The sequence below is a fragment of the Musa acuminata genome, chromosome BXJ3-10 (assembly GCF_036884655.1).
Source record: "Musa acuminata AAA Group cultivar baxijiao chromosome BXJ3-10, Cavendish_Baxijiao_AAA, whole genome shotgun sequence".
In the NCBI taxonomy this organism is placed as follows: domain Eukaryota; kingdom Viridiplantae; phylum Streptophyta; class Magnoliopsida; order Zingiberales; family Musaceae; genus Musa; species Musa acuminata.
This window is the reverse complement of record NC_088358.1, coordinates 29,665,887-29,688,845: the sequence shown is the minus strand read 5'-3', so window position 1 is coordinate 29,688,845 and position 22,959 is coordinate 29,665,887. Positions and strand designations below refer to the sequence as shown.

The 22,959-nt window shown below is 43.6% G+C and overlaps 4 protein-coding genes across 4 annotated transcripts; 1 reads left to right on the top strand and 3 right to left on the bottom strand.

Moving 5' to 3' along the window:
• Window positions 1–1,029: 1,029 nt before the first annotated feature.
• Window positions 1,030–7,985, top strand: LOC135651532 (tRNA(adenine(34)) deaminase, chloroplastic-like). Its single transcript, XM_065171660.1, has 4 exons — window positions 1,030–4,872; window positions 4,944–5,031; window positions 5,950–6,077; window positions 7,552–7,985. The coding sequence occupies exons 1-4, from the start codon at window positions 1,277–1,279 to the stop codon at window positions 7,820–7,822; spliced, it is 4,083 nt and encodes a 1,360-aa protein (XP_065027732.1). The 5' UTR covers window positions 1,030–1,276; the 3' UTR covers window positions 7,823–7,985.
• A 163-nt stretch (window positions 7,986–8,148) lies between these two features.
• Window positions 8,149–11,025, bottom strand: LOC135651533 (uncharacterized). Its single transcript, XM_065171661.1, has 7 exons — window positions 10,667–11,025; window positions 10,006–10,098; window positions 9,475–9,619; window positions 9,259–9,369; window positions 9,093–9,175; window positions 8,944–9,001; window positions 8,149–8,481 (listed from the first exon to the last, which is right to left on the bottom strand). The coding sequence occupies exons 1-7, from the start codon at window positions 10,961–10,963 to the stop codon at window positions 8,402–8,404; spliced, it is 867 nt and encodes a 288-aa protein (XP_065027733.1). The 5' UTR covers window positions 10,964–11,025; the 3' UTR covers window positions 8,149–8,401.
• Window positions 11,026–12,860: 1,835 nt separating this feature from the next.
• LOC103969827 (piriformospora indica-insensitive protein 2-like) lies at window positions 12,861–14,904 on the bottom strand. The gene is made up of 2 exons (XM_009383469.3): window positions 14,573–14,904; window positions 12,861–14,215 (listed from the first exon to the last, which is right to left on the bottom strand). Exons 1-2 carry the CDS (start codon window positions 14,771–14,773, stop codon window positions 12,986–12,988), a joined length of 1,431 nt encoding a protein of 476 aa, XP_009381744.3. The 5' UTR covers window positions 14,774–14,904; the 3' UTR covers window positions 12,861–12,985.
• A 2,751-nt stretch (window positions 14,905–17,655) lies between these two features.
• Window positions 17,656–19,549, bottom strand: LOC135651332 (uncharacterized GPI-anchored protein At4g28100-like). Its single transcript, XM_065171359.1, has 2 exons — window positions 18,746–19,549; window positions 17,656–18,053 (listed from the first exon to the last, which is right to left on the bottom strand). Exons 1-2 carry the CDS (start codon window positions 19,418–19,420, stop codon window positions 17,706–17,708), a joined length of 1,023 nt encoding a protein of 340 aa, XP_065027431.1. The 5' UTR covers window positions 19,421–19,549; the 3' UTR covers window positions 17,656–17,705.
• Window positions 19,550–22,959: the final 3,410 nt, after the last annotated feature.

Sequence of the window (22,959 nt, the reverse complement as noted above, 5' to 3'; positions counted from 1 at the left end):
TTTGACGTCCGCGACCAAATGTTTCTAGAATATTTATTAGACACGGCTTTCTTTAGAAGACATAAATTGACAAAATCGTGTGTGTAAAGTATGCATGATGTTTCGATCATTTTTTCTCCAACAAGAGACAAATTTTTTTTTTCTTAAAATAAGATTTAAAAAATAATAATAATCATATATATATATATATTTATATATTTGAAGAGATGATTAGGGGCTATCGGAAATTTGATCATCCGTTGACCGGTCAACAATCTCCGGTTGGTCAGTTTTGGATTCTCTTGATTATTCGTTATCGGGATAAGGGATCCGCCCATGTGCTGTTCACGTGTTTGGTGGAATGCGAGACCCGAAGATGTGGTATTTCTATTACTACACCCAAAAAAATATTAGAATAAAAGAAACAAAGAAGACAGTTTCTCTGTCTTTCTTTATTAGTTTAATTTTACAGGCATTTAATAAGGGTTGCCTCCTCCGATGCATACGAATGAGATCTACGTAGCCGTTCACTTGAATCCGAGATCATGTGATCAGCGTGCAGATTGAATCCATCCCATCTATCCATCAAATAACAGAAATATTTTATTATTTAGAAAATGGATAACATGTTTGATATCAGTAGTTTTGGAAGTGATGGTGGGCCATTTGTCAACCTCGGCCCGACCCAAACGGAGAAGAAGCCCAGCGTAAGTTCCCTGGAGCTCAGGTTGGGCTTCATTTAGCTGCACAGTTATATTAATTATTATGTTTGTGAGTAATAATAATATGAATAATATATCAAGGTATATTTTATATTAATGGAGAAATGCATCACAGACTGCTTATGATCCATCTCAATAGTCATTGGATTGAAGTTTTCTTTAATAAATATAAAAATGAAACTAAAAACAAAACAAAGGCTCTTTTTACGTCATCTGTTTTCTCTGTGAGGAATACGCTCCTACCCGTATTGTATTGGATCCATGCATGGGTGGCCCCACCAGTGAGTCACTAGGCAGGTGACGCGAGCACGTTGCTACACCCAACCCGTAGGAAGACATTGCTTTGTTACCCGTACCACCTTTGCCTTGCCAAAAGAGTTGCTACTTCGCGTCGTAGTTCCGCCGGACCACCGAAACCTGCGTCACCCTTTCCCATCGTTACCCCTCGTCTCCCCTCTCAGGCTCAGCTCTCAGGTGGCGACCGCACCCCCGCCAATCGCCCGTCGTCGGATCTTCATCCAACGGCCGTGCTCTTCTGGTATGCCCTTCTCTCTTCCCCTCCTGTCCCAGTCCCCATGTACGGCGGCTACGCGGCCGCTACCTTCGCTGTGAGGGCAAAATCCTCCATTTGCCACTCTCGCCGCCTTGCCCTCCTCGACGATGAGGGAGGGGATGAATTCGCCCTCCATGGGCTCTCCATAAACCCCAGATTCATGCTCTATGGCTACTACTCGAGGCAGTCCAGTTTGATCTACTGGTCGCATCTGAGAACCTTTCTCGCCGGTCATGGTCGGCGCCACTACCTCCGGCTGAGCCTCCGCGATGTTCAGCCGTGCGCTCCCAGGGTGCCAGCGAGGAGAGGAGGGTGCAGGGCTTGTTGTTGCTGTCGGAGCCCCCAACCGAGGTTTCAAATGGCCGGTGAGTGCTGCAGAGAAAGCTTCGATGACGGGATGTGGGAAGATGACGCGGACTACGTTGAGTTTGGCGATATGAGGAGGCATTCGAAGAGGGAGGTTAAAATTAGGTCGGATGATGGTGAAAAGGTACGATCTTTGAGAGCAAGGAAAGATACATCGAGCTCGGTCTGCCCCTCGTGTGGGCATGAGAACAAGATGAGTGGGGGGCTGAGCTCTGGTGGTAACAAGTGTTACACTGGCAAGAAAGTCAATGCAGCGATAAGAGAGGTTCGAGAAGGTTGGAAGTTGGAGGATGATGTTGATTATGATTCAAGAGAAGAATCAGATTATAGAGATAGCAACTATAATGTGAGGGACTTAACATCGGCAAGGGTCTCTAATAGGAAGACTGAGGGTAGGGTGGCCAAATCAATTGCTTCAGCCTATCAAGAAAAAGAAGATCACCATTTTAAAGTGGAAGACGAGGTCAAGAAGAGAGACTCAAGGGAAGGTTCCCGAAAGTTTGCAAAAATTGTTAAGGTAGATGACAAGCAAGTTGTGGATGTGGCTTCCAGTTTTATTAATATGGCTGATCTAAGGAAGGTGGACAGAGACAAGCAAGTCGTTGAACAAGATAAACAGGAAGTTGACAAAAGAATGCAAAGAGGCGCTTCATGCAGTTTTTTGGCTCATGGAAGGAGGGATGAATATTACCTTGGAAGGCAAAACATTATTGGGAGGGAGTCCAGGGAAGGATCACAAAAGTCTGTAAAAGCATCTGATGTACATGAGGATGATATGATGATGACATCCAGGCCTAAGAGACACGTTGATGAAAGGAAGGTTGATATGGCAGAAAGTTCATTGAAACAGCATGGCCAAGTAGACAAAAGAGTAGTTAGACGAGCTGAATCGAGAACTGAAGTCGGTGACGAATATGTTAATAATGAGAATCAGGTTGCCGTGCAAAGGGAAGCGATAGATGGATCTCAAAGATTTAGGAGAATACCTGAGGTGCATGAGGACAATGCAGGGAGGATCGCCAGTGCTGAGAGCATGCTTGACACGAGGAAGGTGGACAAGGAACATTCTTCTACATCAATCATGAAGAAGCATACTGCAGTAGATCAGCAAGCAGTTAGAAGCTATGAATCAAGAGAACAATTACAAAATTTTAGACAGATAGAAGAGGTCCATAATAGCAACATCCAGAACGTCTCAAATAATGAAAAGCGACACGAGGAAGTGCTGGTGAAGAACAGAGATGATAAATCAATTTCAGTTCACATGGCTAGAGATAACAGAGGCCACATTGGCCAACAGATTATTGATAAAATGGAACTTGGTAAGCGGTATGAAAATCAAGTTGATGTTTCTAGACCCCATGTAAGGGGAACTGAGAGTGCCAGCAGCTCTCAGAGCCTTCTGCGATCGAGAATAAATGATCGAGTAGGCTATTCTACTTCAATTATGAATCCAATTCATCAAGTGGAGAAGCACCAAACACAATCAGAAAGTCAATATACTTATCAATATAGTCCAAAAAGAGAATCTGAAAAGGCCATGTGTACTTCTGAGTTGCCAAGGAAAGATAGTGGAAAGGTTTCCACTGCCCAAGTCATGTACAATGCAGACATACAAAATGAGCTCAACAATTGTCAGTATAGTTCGAGAAGAGAATGTGAAACAGATGCTAGAATGTCTGAGAATGCAGTGACTGACATCCAAAGGAACTTTAATTCGCAGAATATATCTAATATGAGAATCAGAAACAGTAAAGAGAGATCTTCATTGTTGATGGTGCAGGATGATAAAAAGAAACTTGGCGCTCTAACCGGAGAGAGTTCACAGCCGATAAATCAAGAAATCACTTCTCTTGGTGCTTTTGATGGTGATTCCAGCTTTCTTGACACACATATGCAACAACCAGATGATCCAGCCTGCAGAGATGAGAACTACCTAGTCAAAAGTGATACACTGGATTCTGCTAGTAGATTAGAGAGCTCTTCTGCGATGTATGTTGGTGAGTTTGTGGACAAGCTAAGGCACGAGTCATCAACTTTTATATCTTCTGGAACTCAGACAGAAAAAGCACATGGTAAAGGCATTCAAGCAACTACATCCATGCAGTCTGATAGACTTGTTGCCACAATAACAGAAAAGGATGAAAAATATATACAAGAAGGTTCAGGGAGATCTTCTAGGTCTGGAATTAGAGGGCCATCAGATGAGATGTGGGATGTTAGGAGCCTGATTTCTCAAAAAGATGGTAGGAAAGAAGAACAGGGGGAACATGGTTTATCTGCTGGAGTTATAGATACTACAACCACTACCCCTACTGTCGAAAATACCATTGCTGGAAGATCCCCCAAGTCATTGTGGGCTCACATAGCAGATATAATGAGAATGGGTTGGGTTCATCGTGCTGAATCTCATACTTCAAATCGGAAATCAGGCAAGAGAAGCTCCTCTGAAGGCAGTGAGGCTTGGTTTTCTGGTCAAGATGCTAGTGATGATGAGAATGATCCTAATACAAGAAGCAGTGAAATAAAGGAGTTATTGCCAGTTGCAGCCCCTGTAGATCGAGGCCATGAGACACATTCTAGTATTACTCAAGGATGTTTTCAGGCACCAGATGTTGTTGTCATGCAGTTGGGAGGTGGTGCATCCACCTCGATGGCAACTGCAAGAGGTTATGCATCAAAAGGTGCTTCTGCTAATTCAAGGCCAGAACAGTCAACAGTGGCTGAGAATGAAAAGGGAACCAAAAGTATAATTTCTCGTGCAATAACAGTTGACAAACCATCATTGATGACTGGTGATGCATCTTCAGTTGCCATTGATGAAGGAATAACTTATACAGGAAATCTTACAGTACCTGTATCTGGCTACAAACCATCATTGATGACTGGTGATGCATCTTCAGTTGCCATTGATGAAGGAATAACTTATACAGGAAATCTTACAGTACCTGTATCTGGCTACACGAATTTTGAAGAAGATCTATTGAGAGAGGAACCACCTGAAGCTGACAAGACCGAAGGGAAGGATGGGGAGTTAAAAAGGAGGAAACTTCAAAGGAACAAACAAGTACTAAAAGAAACATTTGAGGAGTGGGAAGAAGCATACAGGTTTGAAAGTGAACAGAGAAAAATCGATGAGTATTTTATGAGGGAAGCTCTAGTGGAAGCTCAGAAAGCTGCAGACATCTGGGAGGTACCAGTTGGGGCTGTATTAGTGCAGAACGGAAAGATAATTGCTCGGGGCTTCAATCTGTAAGTATAACTTTACTTGATCCTGCATTAGAAGAATCACTGCATAAACATAACTCGGAATGTATTCACAGAGTGGAAGAAAGGCGTGATTCAACTGCACATGCTGAAATGATTTGTATTCGCGAAGCATCTAATCTTCTTCGGACCTGGCGCCTTGCAGTAATCTTTCTTGCCCTGCAGAGCTTGTTATAGTGTTTCTTTTGTTTGTTAGTGCAGATTGTTTGTTATGGATATTAAAGATGAACAAGTCTTATAGATTGTATGAGATTTGATTTTTGTGTCAGTTCCCTAGGTTGTGTACCTTTTGTGGACCATTATGAAATAGTATACTTTCAAGTTTCAACTTACACTTTTTTTCTTCCATGTTTTGGAAGAATTTTATGGATGGATTTGGTATAGGTTTGTTGTGCATAAAGATTCATTGGTTTCAATTCGATCATGAACCATTTGCATCTGAAGCATGCTCTTAGTAGTTTAGCTGTAATAAGATCAATGAAAAGATAGAAATTTGATCAGCACAAATTTATTGAAATGTGTACCAAAAGAAGAAAATATGATACTAGCTAAGCATAAAAATTGAACGCAGCAATCTTCAACATTAATGGCATTAATGGTACCAAACGTATTTCTTCACAGTATTCTTAGTCAATTTAGAACTTTCTGAAGGTAGTTGAAAAGGAAAGATCTGAAGTACTTGATAGATTTGTGGAAAGCTGGTTCGATGAAGTAATTTGACAATTTCTTGCACTAGTTTTGGATCATGAAGAAAAAAGAAGTGACCTCATCACTAATTATGGTGCCAAGTAGGTGATGATATCAGGCTGTTACACACTTCTCTTTTTGGTAGTTAAGACGGAACCTTAGGGGGTTGATGCATGCCTAATGAATAGACAATCCTTTTGAACTGCTGATTCCTGAGGTCATAAGCAAATGAGCCAAAAGCTCATATAGTTTTCTAAGCCACATATTAATTGGACGCCATTTTTGATTTGTGAACATGGTTTCTGTAATTTTCACCGGGAATACTGGCACATGTTTTACACTTCAGTTAATTATCATTTTGAAAATGTGCTGCAGGAAACAACACTTTATGTGACACTTGAGCCTTGCCCCATGTGTGCTGGAGCAATCCTCCAGGCTAGAGTTGATACTGTGGTATGGGGAGCTCCCAACAAACTACTAGGAGCTGGTGGCAGCTGGATCAGGTACTTGTTAGAATATTTACCCATTTTTTTTAAACTAGATAACATATTGGTATCTTCTCGTTTATATGCTCAAATGCAAGTTGAACTGATATTTTTCCAATACATCATGCTTTATTGATTTTCATGATACATGTTCGAATATTTACCTACTATTTTGCTTTGTAAATATGTCTTCTCTCTTCTCTACATGCATGGGGCCAACTGAGGTTATAATCGTCACTCATCATGCTTATTATGATATCATGAACACAGTGTGAATGGAAAATTCTGATCAACATATAACCTCTAATTCAATCACATGAGTCCCTTTGACTTCTGTCCACACCTTTTTGCAAGACTACGGACAGTTTGACCAGGATTTCCTTTTGCATTAATATCTTGTTCACATTTGTCTTATTTCAATGGAAGAAATTCTTGCTGTGTACTCTTCTAAACTTTCATATCTGTCCATCTACCTTGTAAAAGTGTGAACTGTCTGCATATACCTATAGACATTAAGAACCCAGTAGGTTGCTTCTCCTCAACAACCCAGTAGCATTGGTTTTTGGGAGGTCACCCTTACAAAATATCCCCTCCCTCAATTCTATTATCTGGTGGGGCCCCACCTATTGCTTACATCAATTTCTGTGGTGGTCGCACCCAGTCGGAGTGGGATGGAGCTTTATGGACATCTTAAATTTTTGCGGGGGGGTTATACAGAAAAATATAGAACTTTGGAAGGGTGCTGTGGTATAAACCCCATAATAATTTATCAGAAGTCGCAGGTATATAGTGGATTGTGGATCCTATTTCATGCTTTGGATCCATTGTAGGTCTGCATAGTATGATGCAGTTGAAGAATTTGATTTGGATCCATATTAGGATTCAAGGTTCCAGTTACCATTAAGACATTGATAAGAAAGCAGATCTTGTTGGTTTTGGATTAGAAATGAGGTGGGCCTATCACTCTGGGGCTGGAGCCTGGAATCACGGCAGGCCTACATGTTAACATCCAGTTGTATCTGAGGAAACCCACAAATAATTGAAAATACAGCTTGACATGCAGGATGTAAGAAGGAAGAGGTCCGGGGCTGTGGTTGGTTCACGCTTAGGTTTCCGTCTATCGATTAAGCAAATGATTTTTCCTACCTGCGTTGTTGCATTTCCTAATTCAACTATGCTATTTATTGGATTCATCATGTATTGAATCCAAGCTGCAAGTCTCTTTTCAATATTAATTATGTTACCAGCTAACTGTTTGTCAACTCCGCACCGTCTGTGTATTCTAAATAACGTTGTTGATCGCTTGGTCTCATGATACCATATCGACGAGCTGTTACTTGCAGTAATGTCTGGTATGATGTCGCATTTAGGTGTTGTTCTTGTTGTATTTGGCTTATTTTAAACTGGGCATGTGACAGTGTGCTGATTCATCGAGAGAAGGCTCTCTCATGAATCATAATCATGACGGTTTACTCTAATTCTTCTTATACAGGCTATTTCCTGGTGATAATGGAGGAAGCAGTAGCTTAGATCCATCAAACCAAATGGCCGGTCCTGTTCATCCCTTCCACCCTAACATAAGAATAAGGCGTGGGGTGCTTGCAACCGAGTGCTCCGATGTACTGCAACAATTCTTCCAACTCAGAAGGAAGAAGAAAAAGAAGCCGGAGTCACCACCGCAATCATGTTTGCCAGTGCCAAACCACCCTATAAAGTTGTTTACGAGGATGCATAACATCTTCTCCTTAATGTTTTGCTTGTAGCGTTTCCAATGGGCTGGCTTTTTGGTGTACGATCGATCGCCGGTGGTTAGGAGTTGCTTGCGTCGGTGCAATATACGCAATGCAGAAATAATTGTCATGTTTTGGTTGCTCTCGATGATTTTCTATTAAATAAAAAAAAATGGTTGATAAGCTCTAACAATTAGTACGTCTAAGAGTGATTAACTTTCCCTTACTGTTCTCCATAATAAAAACGTGCTGCTCACAAACTGTGACAGGATAAAAGTAAAGCCGGATAACTTCTCTTCCGTTGCCTGCTATAGGATGGTGATCACATTGGCAGCAAAAGAGAGACAAGGAGGTAAACATATGACAACCATGATGCGAGAACACGCATCCAAAGAGTATATATTCTTCCGAGTTCCAGTTCAATGGTAAAAGAATATCTGATCGTAAGTTAGTCAGATTTTAACAGTGTGTCGAGTTTCCAGCCCATCAGCTTGGCAACACTACAGGGGCCTCAGTTGCAACAACTGATTTGTGAGAATAATAAGCTCAAAGCAAACAGACTGATGGCTGATTACTTTCAGCAAATACCAGCTTAGTCACCGGAAGAAAAGTTCATGTGATCCTCCATTTCTGCTCAAAGGCACTGCAAATCCTGTTTAAGCAGCATGCTGCGCTGAGAGGATATTCTGAAACTGCAAAAGCAAAGAAACCAGCCATTAGCTAGCAGATCCAGTTGTCACCCAAATACGCTTTTGAAGTTCCTCGGCACCGACACACACGTTTCTAATCATAAAAATCATACGTTCCTGATTTTTTTTAATATAATGTTCTGAAAAGCAACCAAGTGTCGATCGAGATATCATATGAGCGGAGAATGGCTCATATTTAAACATTTTCTAATCATAAAAATCTTCGGAGAATGGCTCATATTTAAACATTTTCAAAATCAAATTAAACTACATTCAAAGATGGATATTTGTAGGGTTCATGCAATTAATTGGCTGTCTGCAAGACACTACATCAAGTAGATACCTGTTAGATTAGACAATATCATTATCCTTCTATAAAGACAACAGCATTATATCATAAAGCACTAAAGCATCAACAATCTACATAGTTGTTACGAACAGCCTGTTGATTGACTAGAAGCTTACTTGATATAAAATCATCAATGTATTCCTTATCGATCACTCCATGTGCCATTGCACCGACCTAAAAAATGGAAAAATGGAATGTTGTGTATCATTTATAATATTGTTAAGAGTTCGATGAATAAGAAAACAGACTCATATTTCAAAGATACCACAAAAACAAGGGTGACGTCATCGCTAGCAGCAGCAACATAATTACACAAGTTAGCCAACTTTTCTGAACTGTATGAGAGACCTACAAAGAACAGACTTCAAAAATTAACAGAAGTGATCATTCGTAAAATTTGTTTCAAATAAAATCAAAATATAAAGTATCACCTATTTTCCTGGAATTGACAGGCAGGTGGCGAGTTACAGGGTTCTTTATTACATTAAGAAGCTTCTCCCGCTTGCCAACAGCAGTAATGCTCAACTTTTGTAACAATTGTGCTACAGCATTCACAGATCAGATGTGGCAACTTCCACAGGTTAATTTACTGAAATCCAAATGTACAACACCTGAGAGGAAAATAATTGCAGATCTATTGTACTTACACATAAGACCGCAGAATCGCTTGAAAGTCCTTGGAATGCGGACATATGGTTTAATTTCAAAAAGCACTCCTTTTTCTGTTTTTACATAGACAGCCTGCAGTCTACCAGCCTTGGCTAGGGGGCTATCAAATATTGCAAGAAGTGCCTATTGCATCAGTTGACATGTAAATGTCTATATGTTAGTAGAGCTACAAAACTTTCCCCAAAAATTGGGAGTGAACTTTTCAATGCAGAAGTATGAACCTGAGCATTCAAAACAAATAAAATGAAGCAGATGGGGAATCTCATGATCATTAAAACTTCTCAGCTATTGAATGTCGAAGATCACACAATTCTTGGAGTATCTAATGAAGCATAATCTATATACTGCAATTTGACAAGGATGCTTCCTCAGGCCACTCTTCCAAACACAAGCAAGATTGCCAAATTATAAAAAAAAAGACAACCAAGACATTCACAACTATATAATGAGAATTGCGAAACAGACGGAAAATCGTAATACATAGGGAGCTGGCAAATAAATTGGCGTACCTGATGAATAATGTCAGGCCGATAATCGGCAGGATTCCTATTCTGCTTCTTTAGGTAATTTGCATGATCATCCGAGTTCAGGATCTGGAAATTCTGAATACAGAGAAAGACAAGTTTATAATTTCCACACCCAAGGAAACACCAACAGGAAGGAGAGAAAAGAGGTGCATAGCCCACTCGATACAAGGGAAGATGCACAAAAAGAGACTCCTTTTCACTTCTCAAATCCTCTAATGGGACCAGAAACCATGTTTCTCAAAATGAAACCCAAGATTCCGACAAGAAAACACTAACTTGACCCCCAGAAGCCCTGTATAAGCAGTTTGATTTTCCTTCTAAAATTTTCAGACATTAGGTCCTACCCAGTACCCTTTAGACGGTCAAAATGCCTACTTGAACCTAGAAATCACCTGTAAGGATATTGATCTTCCTCAAGAACGGTAAGTCTGCCAAAGAATGCAAATAATAGAACCCAAATTACCTTTATGAAACAAAATTTTATCCAAGACAACTTTTTTCCCCACAAGTCTTTCCAACTCCGGACCACGAATTGCCTACCTGAGACTAGGTACGATCAAAACCACGGTTTCAACGCAACCACAGCAGAGAAAACCCTACTCCCAAACCCTCGATTCGAAACTCTTGAGTGACTCTGGCTTACCTTCCCGACCTTGCCGACCTCCAAACACGCCTTCTCGAGGACGAATACGACCCCCGGCCGCTTCGTTTTATCGACCGGCGCGGTTATCGGGATGCCGGGCATCTCGTTAACGGCCTCCTCCGCCCTCTTCTCGTCCTCGGTCTCCGCAATCTCCCCTCCATTTTCGGTCCCCTCTTCAACGCCGACGCCTTCTCCCTCGTCGGAGAGCACCTCCTCCTCCTCCTCCTCAACTGGCGCCGGTTCTTCCACCTTTCGCTTCTTGAGCTTTCGCCCCTTCACGCCGTACGGCCGAACCATCTCTCCCCGCGCCGTCAGCGGCGACCTGATATCCAAAAGACTAGGGTTTTGTTGCGCTGGGGAAGGGAGGGGTTTAAAGACAAGGACGGGGATCCGATGGTACAATTAGGGTTTGGCCCCTCGCTTTACTCGATTTTATTGCAAAGTCCCTAATCGGCTTCTTGCATAAATATACTTTCAATTTACTATCCTACAAAATTATTTCAAATATATGTACTTAAACGTAAATATTTCTCTGTCCTCCGTTACTTTGACATACATTCGCGTCTACAGGGCTTCATTTATGGGGATGCGACAATTTCGGGATTGCTTCTTTACTGGGCCTAATAATGGGCCCAATTGAGAAACACGTCGACACCGCATTTGGGCCGAAGGGATAAATATCCGACTCATGTAAAAGACAAACAAGAGGGGACTGCCGCATTTGTTCTCCTCGTTGCAATCAATCCAAACACGAATGTCAAATCACATGATGAGACTGCTAAAGGACTGCAAATGCCCCATCAAATCGACTAATCCTTTTACCTAAATACCACTGCGTGCACATCAATCTTCACTGCCGGCCACCGGTCGAACAAAAGCCGAATCAACCGGCGATGGAGATAGATACCAGCGCAACCTACAAAGAAAAGCTTGCAATCGACGATGAAACACCAGCATGAAGTGACATTAAATATGCAGCAACCACAGGATGATGCTGTCCTCAATCATCATTAGACTGTGGTACGATGGCCGCAGGGCTGCGAAACACAGAGCCTAAAACTAGGGTATCTGAGTCGTAGGCTCTGCTCCACGGTAACAGAGCGCTCCTGCGGGCTCGATAGGGTCAGAACTCCTCTGGGGACGGCGATCAGATAAATGGTCCACAGAACCACCGGCCTCCGAGTAAAAATTCTTGGAATCCGCCATCCACTGTGCGGATACGAAGATTCATGATAGAACGTATCTTCTGGTCGACTGTGTGCGTCAGTGGCAGCGGATTACGGATGTGGGATTGGATGCCTGTTTCAGAAGCTTGATCTGACAACAGAATAAGTGGCGCTGCAAAAGTAGCACATTTGTTGATTTAGCGTCGGGCATTGATGACATGCTTCGGACCAGCATGGAATGCAGCTCTGTAGCCACTTCTGAAATGTTCCAAAGTGGTGTGTTGTATGTAAACGTCTTGTCCTACTGTTGGTTGTGCTATGGCAGATGCTGTTAACATCTATCTGTAAAAGACTGTTTCCCTGTATCACTTTTTAAAGGATTATTTTCATCATAAAAAATCTGTCGGCCTCCAAAAGTATAAAGAGCGAAATTTTTACATACTGTTTTAATTATAAAAAATTCTGTTAAAATATTTTTGATCAGATCATTTTATCCCTATTTTTATCGGATTCATTATTGTCTACGTCATCGTCGCTATACTGTCGTGAACTGTTGTGAGCGTTCACGTCAATTCTAATCATCCTCTACATCATCGCTCCTATGCTGTTATGGGCTGTTGTGAGTGTTCACGTCAATTCTAACCACCCTCATTAAATATTAAAAGCATTATGTATATAAAGGAGGGTGTCCCGAAAGATTAGTCTATGCATGGAGATACAAACACGACTAGGGAATGGTCGATCAATAAAACTAATTTATAAATGGATGTGCAAATATCTGCGATGAGGTGGAGAGGGATAGTTGACAAGGAGGAGAGCGATGATCATTAAAAAAAAAAGAAAAAAAAGAGAATGCTCTTTAGAAATTTTTAAAAATTAGGATGTGTTATGAATTTTCTTTTAACTTATGATTTTTTTTTTCTGAAAATTCACCCAAGTCATAATCTATCTATTGCTAGAAAAAAATTTTCAATATCCCTTTCTGCGATCTTCATAAAGGTGTTCATAAGCATATTTTAACAGATGGAAACGGGTAAGGGACAGTAGTTAGATAACTATACCAACATTCTGCTTGATTACAAGTAGTTTAGAAGAAGAAGAAGAAGAAGAAAAATTGACGTATAGAACTATCTACCTACGCAGGTTTGCAAATTTACAAGAGCATGATCAAAAGAAACATGATGATCACCACTTCCTGAGCAACAATTCCCCACCAAAAGCCACTAATCGAAGAAGGCAGAGCAGGAAGCCAAAAGCAGGGCACCAGACCAGAATTCTTGTCGAGATTCTCATTGTCTACCCTTCCGTTGGAAATGGAGTCATCATAGATCGAAGGCTCTCGGTCCTGCTTGCATTGTGCCACACCATAAGGAACATTTCCCTTGACAGCATTGTAACAGAGATTTGGGTTGTCCCATGAAGCAAATTTCTTTCCCATCCTCCGATAGAACCTCTCGGGGAACCGAAGCTCTCCTGTCAAATTGTTGCCATTGAGATAGAGAGCATTAAGAGAAGGCAGAGTTGCTAATTCAGAAAAGACACTGCCGGAGAGGTGGTTGTTATCCAATGCAAGGTATCTCAGTCTCTTCAAGCTCGCAATAGCTTCAGGAATCGTCCCAGTCAAGCCCATATGAGAAAGGTCCAGGGTGGTAAGGTTCCTCAGGTTCTCCCAATCGAATTCCACGATACTCCCACCCCATGGGTTGTAAGACAGAAGCAAGTCCTGAATCGACTCCGTGCCAAGGAGAGATTTCGACGAAGCACCAGATAAGCTGTTGTTCCTGAGGTCCAGTAGCGTGAGGTGCCTGAGATTTCCGAGCTCCGGTGGAAGGCTTCCATGTAATTGGTTATTGCTGAGATCCAGCTTCAGCAGTGACCTAGCGTTGCATAGAGAAGAAGGGAGAGAACCCGTGAGAGAGTTCCTGCTGAGGTCCAAGATCAACAGCTCAGCCAGATTGTTGCAAAGCGAAGCTGGAATTGTCCCGGACAACTGATTCCCCGACAGCATTAGCCTCTTCAGGTGGATTAGATTGCCAAGTTCCATTGGCAGCTTCCCAACAAGGGAGTTCTCGACCAGCACCAGGGACTGCAGATTCCGAAGCTGACCGAGGTCGGCTGGGATTTCTCCAACGTAGCCTCGATTCGAGCGCAACTCCAGGGTTTCCAAGTTTTCAGCAAGATTCTCCCAGTTGCTCGTTGGTATGATTGTTTGTCGACGAGAAGAGAAGCAGCTAAAGATGGAGAGGCTTTTGAGATGCTTGAGCTGAAAAACCAGTGGACTGAACTCTGCGTCCTCCGCGCATTCGAGGGAATTATCAAGGATAGGTCCGATGCTTATGGCTGTAACATACCATAAACCATCAAAAAGATCGCACGACACCCCCTGCATTTGAGAATTTTATGGATCAAATATGCGAAGGCTGTGTTCTTCCTCCAAGTTCATAGCTGAAGAGTGCTCTTATACATGGCATGAAGCTAATAAGAAGTGGGATACTCCGCAACTCAATTAGGTATCAACTAAAATGTGTGTTCGTAGGATAATGCCATGCCGAACATGTCTTTTGCAATTCAAAGATGAAGTTCTGCTACCTCCGATTGAGAATTTTAAGAGAGAAAATAACTAAATTTAACTTGTAGCGGAAGAACAGAAAAGATGAGAACTTCAAAGGTGAGATAAACTGCACACATCAGTTAACTAAGCATAAACAAAGCTATCAAACAGTCGATCTCTGGATAGAACCTGTATTTGTGTCCAGCCGCAGGGATCTGGATAAAGATCTGAGCCATTCCAGGATCTGCCGACGAAGCCTTGGATCACCCGATACAGGGCATCCCGCTCTGTCTTCTCCATCGGAGCAATGGCGCTTTCTGGTTCGGATAACGAATGGAAGATGAGGAGATGGAGGAGGAGAAAAGCCAACCGAGAATCGCTCTTCCTCATTGCCGATTCCGAGACCAACTCAAGGCGATACTATTCGGCTGGATGTATATAGGCTTTACAGGAACGAACGCAGGGCCGAACTAATCGAAGAGGGAGAAACCAAAAGATGCAAATCAACAAGGAAGATCTCCGATGACTCAACCAAGGAAACGTAGAGATTTTGACAGCGTGAGAAGAAGCGGAGCTTCTCCTCCCGTGAAGCGCAATAATTTCACGTCGATGGAAGCCAGACCGACGTTCCCAGAGAAAGCAGCACTCGGGACTCGCAAGAAAAGCAACATCGAGCAGAAGATTTGAACAATGGCATGCGCGAACTCATACTACCACAAAGAGCTAAACCAAAGATACGGACATCAAAAGGAAAAGGATCCAAGTCATGCGCGAACTTATACTACCACAAACAGCTAAACAAAAGATGTGGACATCAAAAGGAAAAGGATCCAGGTTTGGCTTCTGTTCTCCGACTCTGATTCAGCCACCAACGAAAGAAGGCAACCAGTGCCGAGCAATTTCCCAGAACCGATGCGACGACCAAAAAATAAACCCGAAGGAGAGCAATCAAAGCATGGCAAAGAAGAATGGTATTTGAAGACCACAAGTTAGAGAGAGAGAGAGAGAGAGAGATCTAACGTTGACATTTATCGGAGCTTTTTAAAGTTGAGTAATGATGGGAAGGACTACAACGGGAAAAGTGAGTTGAAAGGATGGAAGATGGATGCAAGGCCGCAAAACAAAGAGAAGGCTGTGTCTGAGCCGGCAAGAATCGTACCATGGGTTGGTTAGTTGTCTTCTACGGCCCCCTCCTCGTTCCTGTTATAACCACTGCCGGAAGAGACACACTAGCCATAACAGGTATGGTATTGGTCCAAATCTAATCTTCTTGCCCAAATCGATTGACCCACCGTAAGACAAGTCTTTTCTTAGACTATATCAGATTAATCAGTGAGGTAAGATCGTATGCCTCCTTTTGTCCTCATGCCCTACAGTTTACGAAGCAAATAGAGAGGCGGGCTGCTCTTTGGCATGGTGCTGCAGAGGAGTAATGGAAAAGCTACACCGACCGATGTTTACAGGCCTAGAAAAGCCACATGGAGTGTGCCCTTTATTTGACGGTGGAGGTACTCTGCACTGCAGCCTGATCCTAATTTACCTGCCGTTCCATCTGCGAAATGCCAGCCCGAACAGTATCTACCCTTTAAGACTCACCAAGAGGCAGGCAACCTCCAGAATTGGTCTGCTATCTAAACGCACTTGTGCCTCAGCCATCAATGGCTAGCTGGGCTTCATGAATGAATCCCTCTGAATGGAACTCCCTCCGGTCGAGCCTTGGTTTCAATCGAGAAGCACGATGAGTGCATGATTGCATCAAAATTTCCAGACAGGTAGCGATGGCCAAATTAAATTGTGGAGCTATATGTTAGCAGTGGCATAACCTTGTAAGTTTCAGAGCAGGGGATGATGTATATATACCCTGACTTGTAGGTTTAAGATGGCCAACGATTACTGATGCAGTTTGCAAGAAGACAGCTTCGTTTGGAGATCTCTGACGATTGTAGGACAGCGGCAACTCACGCCTCGGTGTAACTTGGCATGTACATGTTATGACGGAGCAAACAAAGAGGAAGGACCAGACCAAACCCACCGACATGGCAGGCCACCACGTCGCAAAGCTTGGGTGAGACAGCAGCGGCATTAAGGAGCCATGGAGATGTGGTACCGTGGACCACCTTCTGCGAGATAAAGACGGAGAGGTGGATGAGGCCACCTCCCTGCCCCTTCTTTACGCCCAGTCCCTGCGCATGCCGGCGTTCACATTTTGGCAGCTGCAGCTCCGGGAAACCGATCCAAAACCATGAATCTCGAAGCCACAATAATATAGGTTAAAAGACACCATAAGAATCGATCGGAGGAGAGTAGGAGAAGATACTGCCCGACTATGACTCGGGAGCGGGTGGTGGACATCACCATTGCCGGATGTTTGTTTACACTTATATTCCTTTGATTAGCCTATTATCTATGATGTTTAGTTGATTTATCTTTTATGATCCATGAACTTATAACTGGATCGAGATTTATTTGAATATCCTTTCTTACGATTTATCATAAAAAGAGAATTAAAGATCGTTGTGGACCAGCCCAAGAAGGACTAGTATGCTGTAGATCTTAGGAAAACAGCCCACGACATGTCTACATATTATAGACCTTGTGAGATTGCTGCATTCTCAGGCGCTGCAGCAACAGAAGGCTGCTGCAAGCCCATAGTTGCTACTACAACTGATGTCCTACAGCGACGCTAAGTTCATTAGGCTGCCGTGCCACCCTCTTTCTCTGCAACCTGTGATACCCTAGGAATGGTATTATGCATCGGCTCAAGTCCAAAGCAAGCCAAGACATGCTCTTATGACTTGCGCACATCATCCTTGATTTACTCTAATGATTTTGTACCCTTATTTGTTGTTATCTAACTCATACATCACATGCACAATTAATTCATCATGACATTTAATCAGTATGTTGTTATTACCTTTTTCTTGGATATATAATTTTTACTGGGCATTTGTGCTCATCCAAAACTATTTTCATATATTATAATATAAATTATTTCAAGATAGTATGGTAAATTATTTCATCCAAAACATTTAATCAGTATGTTGTTATTACCTTTTTCTTGTATTTATCTCTATGTATTATTTTCTTCCTTCTCGCATATAATTGGCATCTCGTCTCTAGCGTTCTAATTATGTAATAAATAAATAGCAAACAAAGCATTCCCAACCCAACCCCACAGCCCACGTTCTAAGAGCCCACCATAACAGATGGGTAGCTTGGAAGCACGTGAATCCATTATGGCAAGACAGCTTTCATTTCTACACAGTCCGGACTAACTTGAACAGTCATTTAGATCCTTTTTTTGTTTTCCTTCACGTACGAACTAAACATGGTAGAGTGCAAAGAGAAGGACAAGGGTTAGCAGCGAGAGCTGGAACAGGGGCAAAGACCCGACGGTGGAGCATCCGCCATGCCCACCGATCTGGTCGGATCCAACGGCGAGCGGCATGTCGTCGATGGAGAGCGAGCACGAGGTTGGATCGGAGCCTCCGGCGCCATCCGCCGCCATGAGCACCCGGAGGACGGAGGTGGTGGCCGGCAGGAAGAGCGTCCGGTTCTTCGAGAGGAGCCATGTCACCCCCATTAGTTGGCATTCCCTGTCGTGAGCCGGGGTCGCCTTCTTGTCCGACCCGTTTGCATCGCCGCCACCTCGTTTCTCTTTGGACTTCAGCTGCCAAAACCGACGCAGATTTAGATCTGTTAATGAGCAGTTGAAGGTAGAGATAAGCGCAGATTTGGATCTGTTAACGAGCGAGAAGACAAATTTTGGGGAATTTATGCTTGAAATGTCATGTGACGACGCTGTTTTTCCGCAATAATTGATCCGAGAGAAGAGAGCATCGGAGGACAGCGTTGGCAATGGCTCGCTCAGCTAAACTGCAAGCTTTCCTGGGCCATAGGGACGGTCGAATTCTCAGACAGAGTGACGCAAGTACCTATGCATGTGAATCCACATACATTCTGCTAAGTTCTAGCTCAGGTATTTCCAATCAGTGAATTCATACTGATTGGACTTTTCCCGACAACTCCTATTGACCCACAGGCAGCGGCAATCGTAGGCACGAGTGTTTCGACTGAGAATATAAGAATTTAGATCAGAATATTTTTTGATGACTTTCAGCTAAAAATTTAAGAGTTTGCTCAATTGGATACTTGTTTTAGCAAATCGATACGTAGAATATGTTAATTTCGCAAGTCCATCCCAACAAAACTGAGAATGGAGAGAGGTTTAAGATCGAATGGATTGGAGGATGATTTCTCGGAGGACTGTCTTTTTAACGTCTCATCCCAAACCGCACCTTGCGAGTTAAACGAGTCAAGCGAGTCAGCTAGGGAACTCAAATGGGGCGAGGAGAAACTCACCTGGTTAAGGGTCCGAAGGCAGCGTGTGCACCCGGCGAATCCGGGGCGAGCGCAGTCCCTCTCCAACCGACGCCCGGCGTCTCCCGCCGGGACCCACCGCCCCTCCGTGGCGTTAGCCACGAATGCCCCCGCGCAGGCCAGCCGCCGAAGGCGGACGCCGCAGAAGCAGTACGCCGCGTCGCACGTGCCGTTCACGCGCGGGAGCTCCACCCCGCGGTCCCGGAGCGCGCGCTCCACGCCGCCGATGCACGACTCGGAGTCATCAGGCAGGGTGGGCAGATCGTAGCCGGCGGATGGCAGAGGCCGGGCGGCGAGGGCGGAGGCGGAGTAGGCGGCGAGGAGCCAGGCGTTGAGGGTGGGACAGCAGCGGGAGCGGGAGGGAAGGCTGCCGTCGGACGCAGCGCAGGCAGCGGAGACGGAGGAAAGGAGGTCGGTGGGAGGGTCGAGGGGGCAGGCGGCGGTGGAGACTTCGGACTGCTCTGGGAAGGCAGGGATAGTGGCTGGTGGGGAGAAGGAGGAGGCGGCGGCGCCGCCAGCGGCAGCCGCCGAGGTGGAGGGGATGAGCTGAATGGAAGCGGGCTCAGGTTCGGGCAGGACAGGCTGAGCGGCCAAGAGAGTAACCTGGAGGAGTAGAAGAGATAGCAGCAGCGGTAGGAGACGAGGCATTGTTGTCATTCCTCTCTCTTCTCTTCCCACCACGGTGTTTCTTCTGAGGCAGTGGAGCTTATGTCGTGCTCTTGCTTCGTTCTCAGGGAATGAGTGCAGTGCAGTGCAGTGCTTTTGCTTTTCTGATGTGTGCTTGCCCCCTTCCTTCTAATATCGACTCACTGTGAGTAATAGATTGGTGCCTGGGGTTGATTGTACATATGATTGGGGGTGAACGTAACTCGCACATAACAGTGTAGAATACACTTCAGTGAAAATGTCTCACTCCCCTGTGAACAACGAGTACTTCTCCGTACCTGCAAACCGATGTGTTTCTCCATCTCACTAAATCATGCTGATAGTGTTTGTGACTGGTACATGACGTACGGAAACATGGTGAATTGTATTTTAGATCCCGTATGTTGGTACCCTTTCGGTTCTAATTCGCCGGTGGGCGACAACCTTGGCCTGAGAGTGTCATTGAGACACCGCACCAACTTAAACGCATCGAATGGGACGCTAAACTTCTCGTGTTCCTGAATCTTGATAAATGCTTCAATCTTTCAGTCAACAACAGTTATCATGCGTAGGTTCTTCTCCTTCTTTTTAGGTCTTCTACTTCCTGCAAAGTAAGAAAGAAAAAGCAATTCGACTACGCTTTTCATCGTCTCGAGAATTTGGTCAAGGTATTTGCTGCCTCCCAAAAGCTGTCACACAGTGCTACACAGTGCATAACCTGAGTATAGTATAGCAGGAGACGGTCGGACAGCATAGAATTTTCTCCACCGAAAAGAAAAGCAGTTCATCGTTCTTTGAGTTGCCATCACCTGCTCGTCCTCCATCATTCTCTGGTTATCATTCCTGGTGATGACTTCAAGATACCAATATGTGACAGAGTTCTAAAGCTCGTGCTTATGTGTGCCAATGCCAAATTAAGCTCTCGACTAAACAGAGAACCAGAACAAGCAGAACTCCATCATTAAGTTTCGTCAGCCTTTTTGCGAGCTGCAATCACATTCTTCTCATCCTGTGAACTCTCGCCCTTTCTCGTGATTCATTCAGCATCGACCATACTAAAATGGACCTGTGCTGGTGAAGTGTGGCATGAGCACTTTTAAGCAGCACTATTCTACTTCCTTAAATCCAACCATCGATCCGCACGGAGAGATGACCACAGCTGCACTGATACCGAGAAAAGAGGGAAGGGAATGAGAACTTCGAGAAGGGCATCGATTAAAGCCCTCCCTTCATAGGTTCTGTTTTATGTCTCACGGCTTGGCGCTCTAAGTGGAACGCAGAGGAGCTTTCGATGCTGTAGCTGTTGACGTATTTACCGGGCATTGGCTTCGCTCACCTCACGCGCGTGAACGAAGCCACTGAGCGAGTCATGGACGCGCACGGGCGCGTGACGACGGAAGCAAACAGCAGGTAGCCGTGCTTGGGACCCCATGACTGCGTGTCCAACCTTGTCTGTTTGTCGATGTGCTCACAATCCCAGAAGACAGCGGTTCTGAGCAAAGGATTCTAGGAAGAAACACTTGATGAGGCTGCGTGATGACATCAAATCATGGGCCTTGGATTTTATCTACTGCAGCATGCCACTGCGAGGATCCTGATGGATCACGCTGAGTCGCCCCATCGTCGAAGGTAACTATTTGTTCCCAAGTAGCCGAGTAATTCTACGTATTCTTCATTTCTAAGCACTAATACATAATAAACTCTGTGTGACCATGAATTATCATCTGCTTTCCGTTTCAGCTTTTTGCAAGGAGTCGTGTTGCTTGTTTCATGCACTTTCTTTTTACGGTTGCCTTGTGTTTGTAAGAATGCCAAAATGACCATGAATTTATCAGTATCTAATTCTGTACTCGGTTTTCTTTACAGCATTAGTCTGTGAGCTGAGATAGTATGCATGAAACCTCATCAAGCGAGCATTAGTTTCCAGGCTGAAGGGCTTTACCGATAGGTTAAGATCAATTGCTTCAACCATGGATAGACAGAATTTGGACCCTGACCGCCGTAATGGCACAAACTGATAAGAGCACTAAATACAGAATTTGGAACCTGTCGATAGGTGATGTGGTCCTTTTGGTATCACTGCCAATCGAGTGGAATTGGTATTTGTTGCTATGCTGCAGACGGGATTTAAGAGAACAAGCAAGCAGAGACAATGCAGTAAGGCATGACAGGAACAGCCCTTGGCTGCTTCTTTTGCCTGCCGGTCTTTTGTTTGTACTTCACACACTGTAGTTTTCATATTCTACCATGTTCATGGCTGATGATAAATAAATATTTTAATCAAGTGATCATAATATCTTAAAAACAAAACATTTTTATGGTAATTTTAGTGGTTTCCCAAAAGATTTTCGTATTATGCTGTCCCTTTTTTGGGCCGTGTCGATATTAGGCCGAAAAGAAAGATATATGAGCCCATTATTAATCAAAGCAAAACACATTTTTTTTTTTTCTGGAAATAGAAAGAACAACAAGTTATGAAATTTGGTTTAGCCTAATATTCTGCATGATGGTTGGATGATATACATTACGACACATCTTGAGTCTCAATTTGGTCATATGAATCACTAGTTTGTTATTTATCTACTGATTATAAACAATTAAGTACCAGATGACTGGTTATGGTACATGAAACTTAAATGTACATTATCTTGGGGATTAAAGACCTAACTCACGTAGCATGGTCTATAAACTTTCACTTGTTTGAGGGTGAGGACCGTAAACATCAACTCCAAGCTATTATTTAACGTCTACTGTATGGCACTCATTTGCTCATATACCATGGAACAGAGAGCTTATTGGTCCATCTTAGTTCTAAGCTCTTGAGATCCCACATGAACAGCTGTGCTTGGTAGACTTGTTGTTATGTCATGAATCACACACTCCAACAGCTGTGCCCACCCAGCATTCAATGCTTTTAATCGCTGTCTTGATGATCCATCAATACTTAACCTCTATCATGCCATCTGAAGGGTGGGGGGGTGTTCTGTCTTGTACCACGTGATCTCCGCGGATCCGTGGGTTCATCGACAACAGGCAACCCACTCATCACTATCATCCATTTGGCCACTAATTTAGTCCTCCCATCAGTTAAAGCAAGTGTTAGCTGCTGTTGTTAATTGTGATGTTGGCTAAACAAGTTGAGGAGCACGGCTTTCAGCACAGTTTACACCGTAAGTTTATGTGAACAGCAGATTAGTTTAAGGCTTGAGCTTTACATAAGTTTGTGTCTGGTGGTGCAGTTTTCTTAACACGGCTTCAGAGAGGACCGAGAAGGCACAGATCGGGTGCAACAGCGGAAAACATGCTTCGATTGAGATCAACTGGATGCTTAATCAGAATTGTTAGTCCTTAAGATCATTTAACTCTACGTTGATGTTCAAAAAAGTAGATCATTTCTCTGCGACTATGAAGTTAAAATGCATTTCCCTAAGCTTTGAGACTTCAAAGTTTTATGGCCTGTAGTTGTTTAGCTAATGTTGTGTGGGTTTTCATCGTTAATGCACCAAGACCAACTGCCAAAGGCTATTCTGCTACTGTAGCACTGTTCATGG

Coding starts and splice junctions, on each gene's coding strand:
- LOC135651532 (XM_065171660.1), top strand. CDS start 1,277: ATGTACGGCGGCTACGCGGCCGCTACCTTCGCTGTGAGGGCAAAATCC. Junction 4,873..4,943: donor ATTGCTCGGGGCTTCAATCT/GTAAGTATAACT, acceptor ATGTATTCACAG/AGTGGAAGAAAGGCGTGATT. Junction 6,078..7,551: donor GCTGGTGGCAGCTGGATCAG/GTACTTGTTAGA, acceptor CTTCTTATACAG/GCTATTTCCTGGTGATAATG.
- LOC103969827 (XM_009383469.3), bottom strand. CDS start 14,773: ATGAGGAAGAGCGATTCTCGGTTGGCTTTTCTCCTCCTCCATCTCCTC. Junction 14,216..14,572: donor GCGGCTGGACACAAATACAG/GTTCTATCCAGA, acceptor TCTCAAATGCAG/GGGGTGTCGTGCGATCTTTT.
- LOC135651332 (XM_065171359.1), bottom strand. CDS start 19,420: ATGACAACAATGCCTCGTCTCCTACCGCTGCTGCTATCTCTTCTACTC. Junction 18,054..18,745: donor GCCTTCGGACCCTTAACCAG/GTGAGTTTCTCC, acceptor CGGTTTTGGCAG/CTGAAGTCCAAAGAGAAACG.
- LOC135651533 (XM_065171661.1), bottom strand. CDS start 10,963: ATGGTTCGGCCGTACGGCGTGAAGGGGCGAAAGCTCAAGAAGCGAAAG. Junction 9,620..10,005: donor GGCCTGACATTATTCATCAG/GTACGCCAATTT, acceptor CTGATGCAATAG/GCACTTCTTGCAATATTTGA. Junction 8,482..8,943: donor CATTGATGATTTTATATCAA/GTAAGCTTCTAG, acceptor TTGCTTTTGCAG/TTTCAGAATATCCTCTCAGC.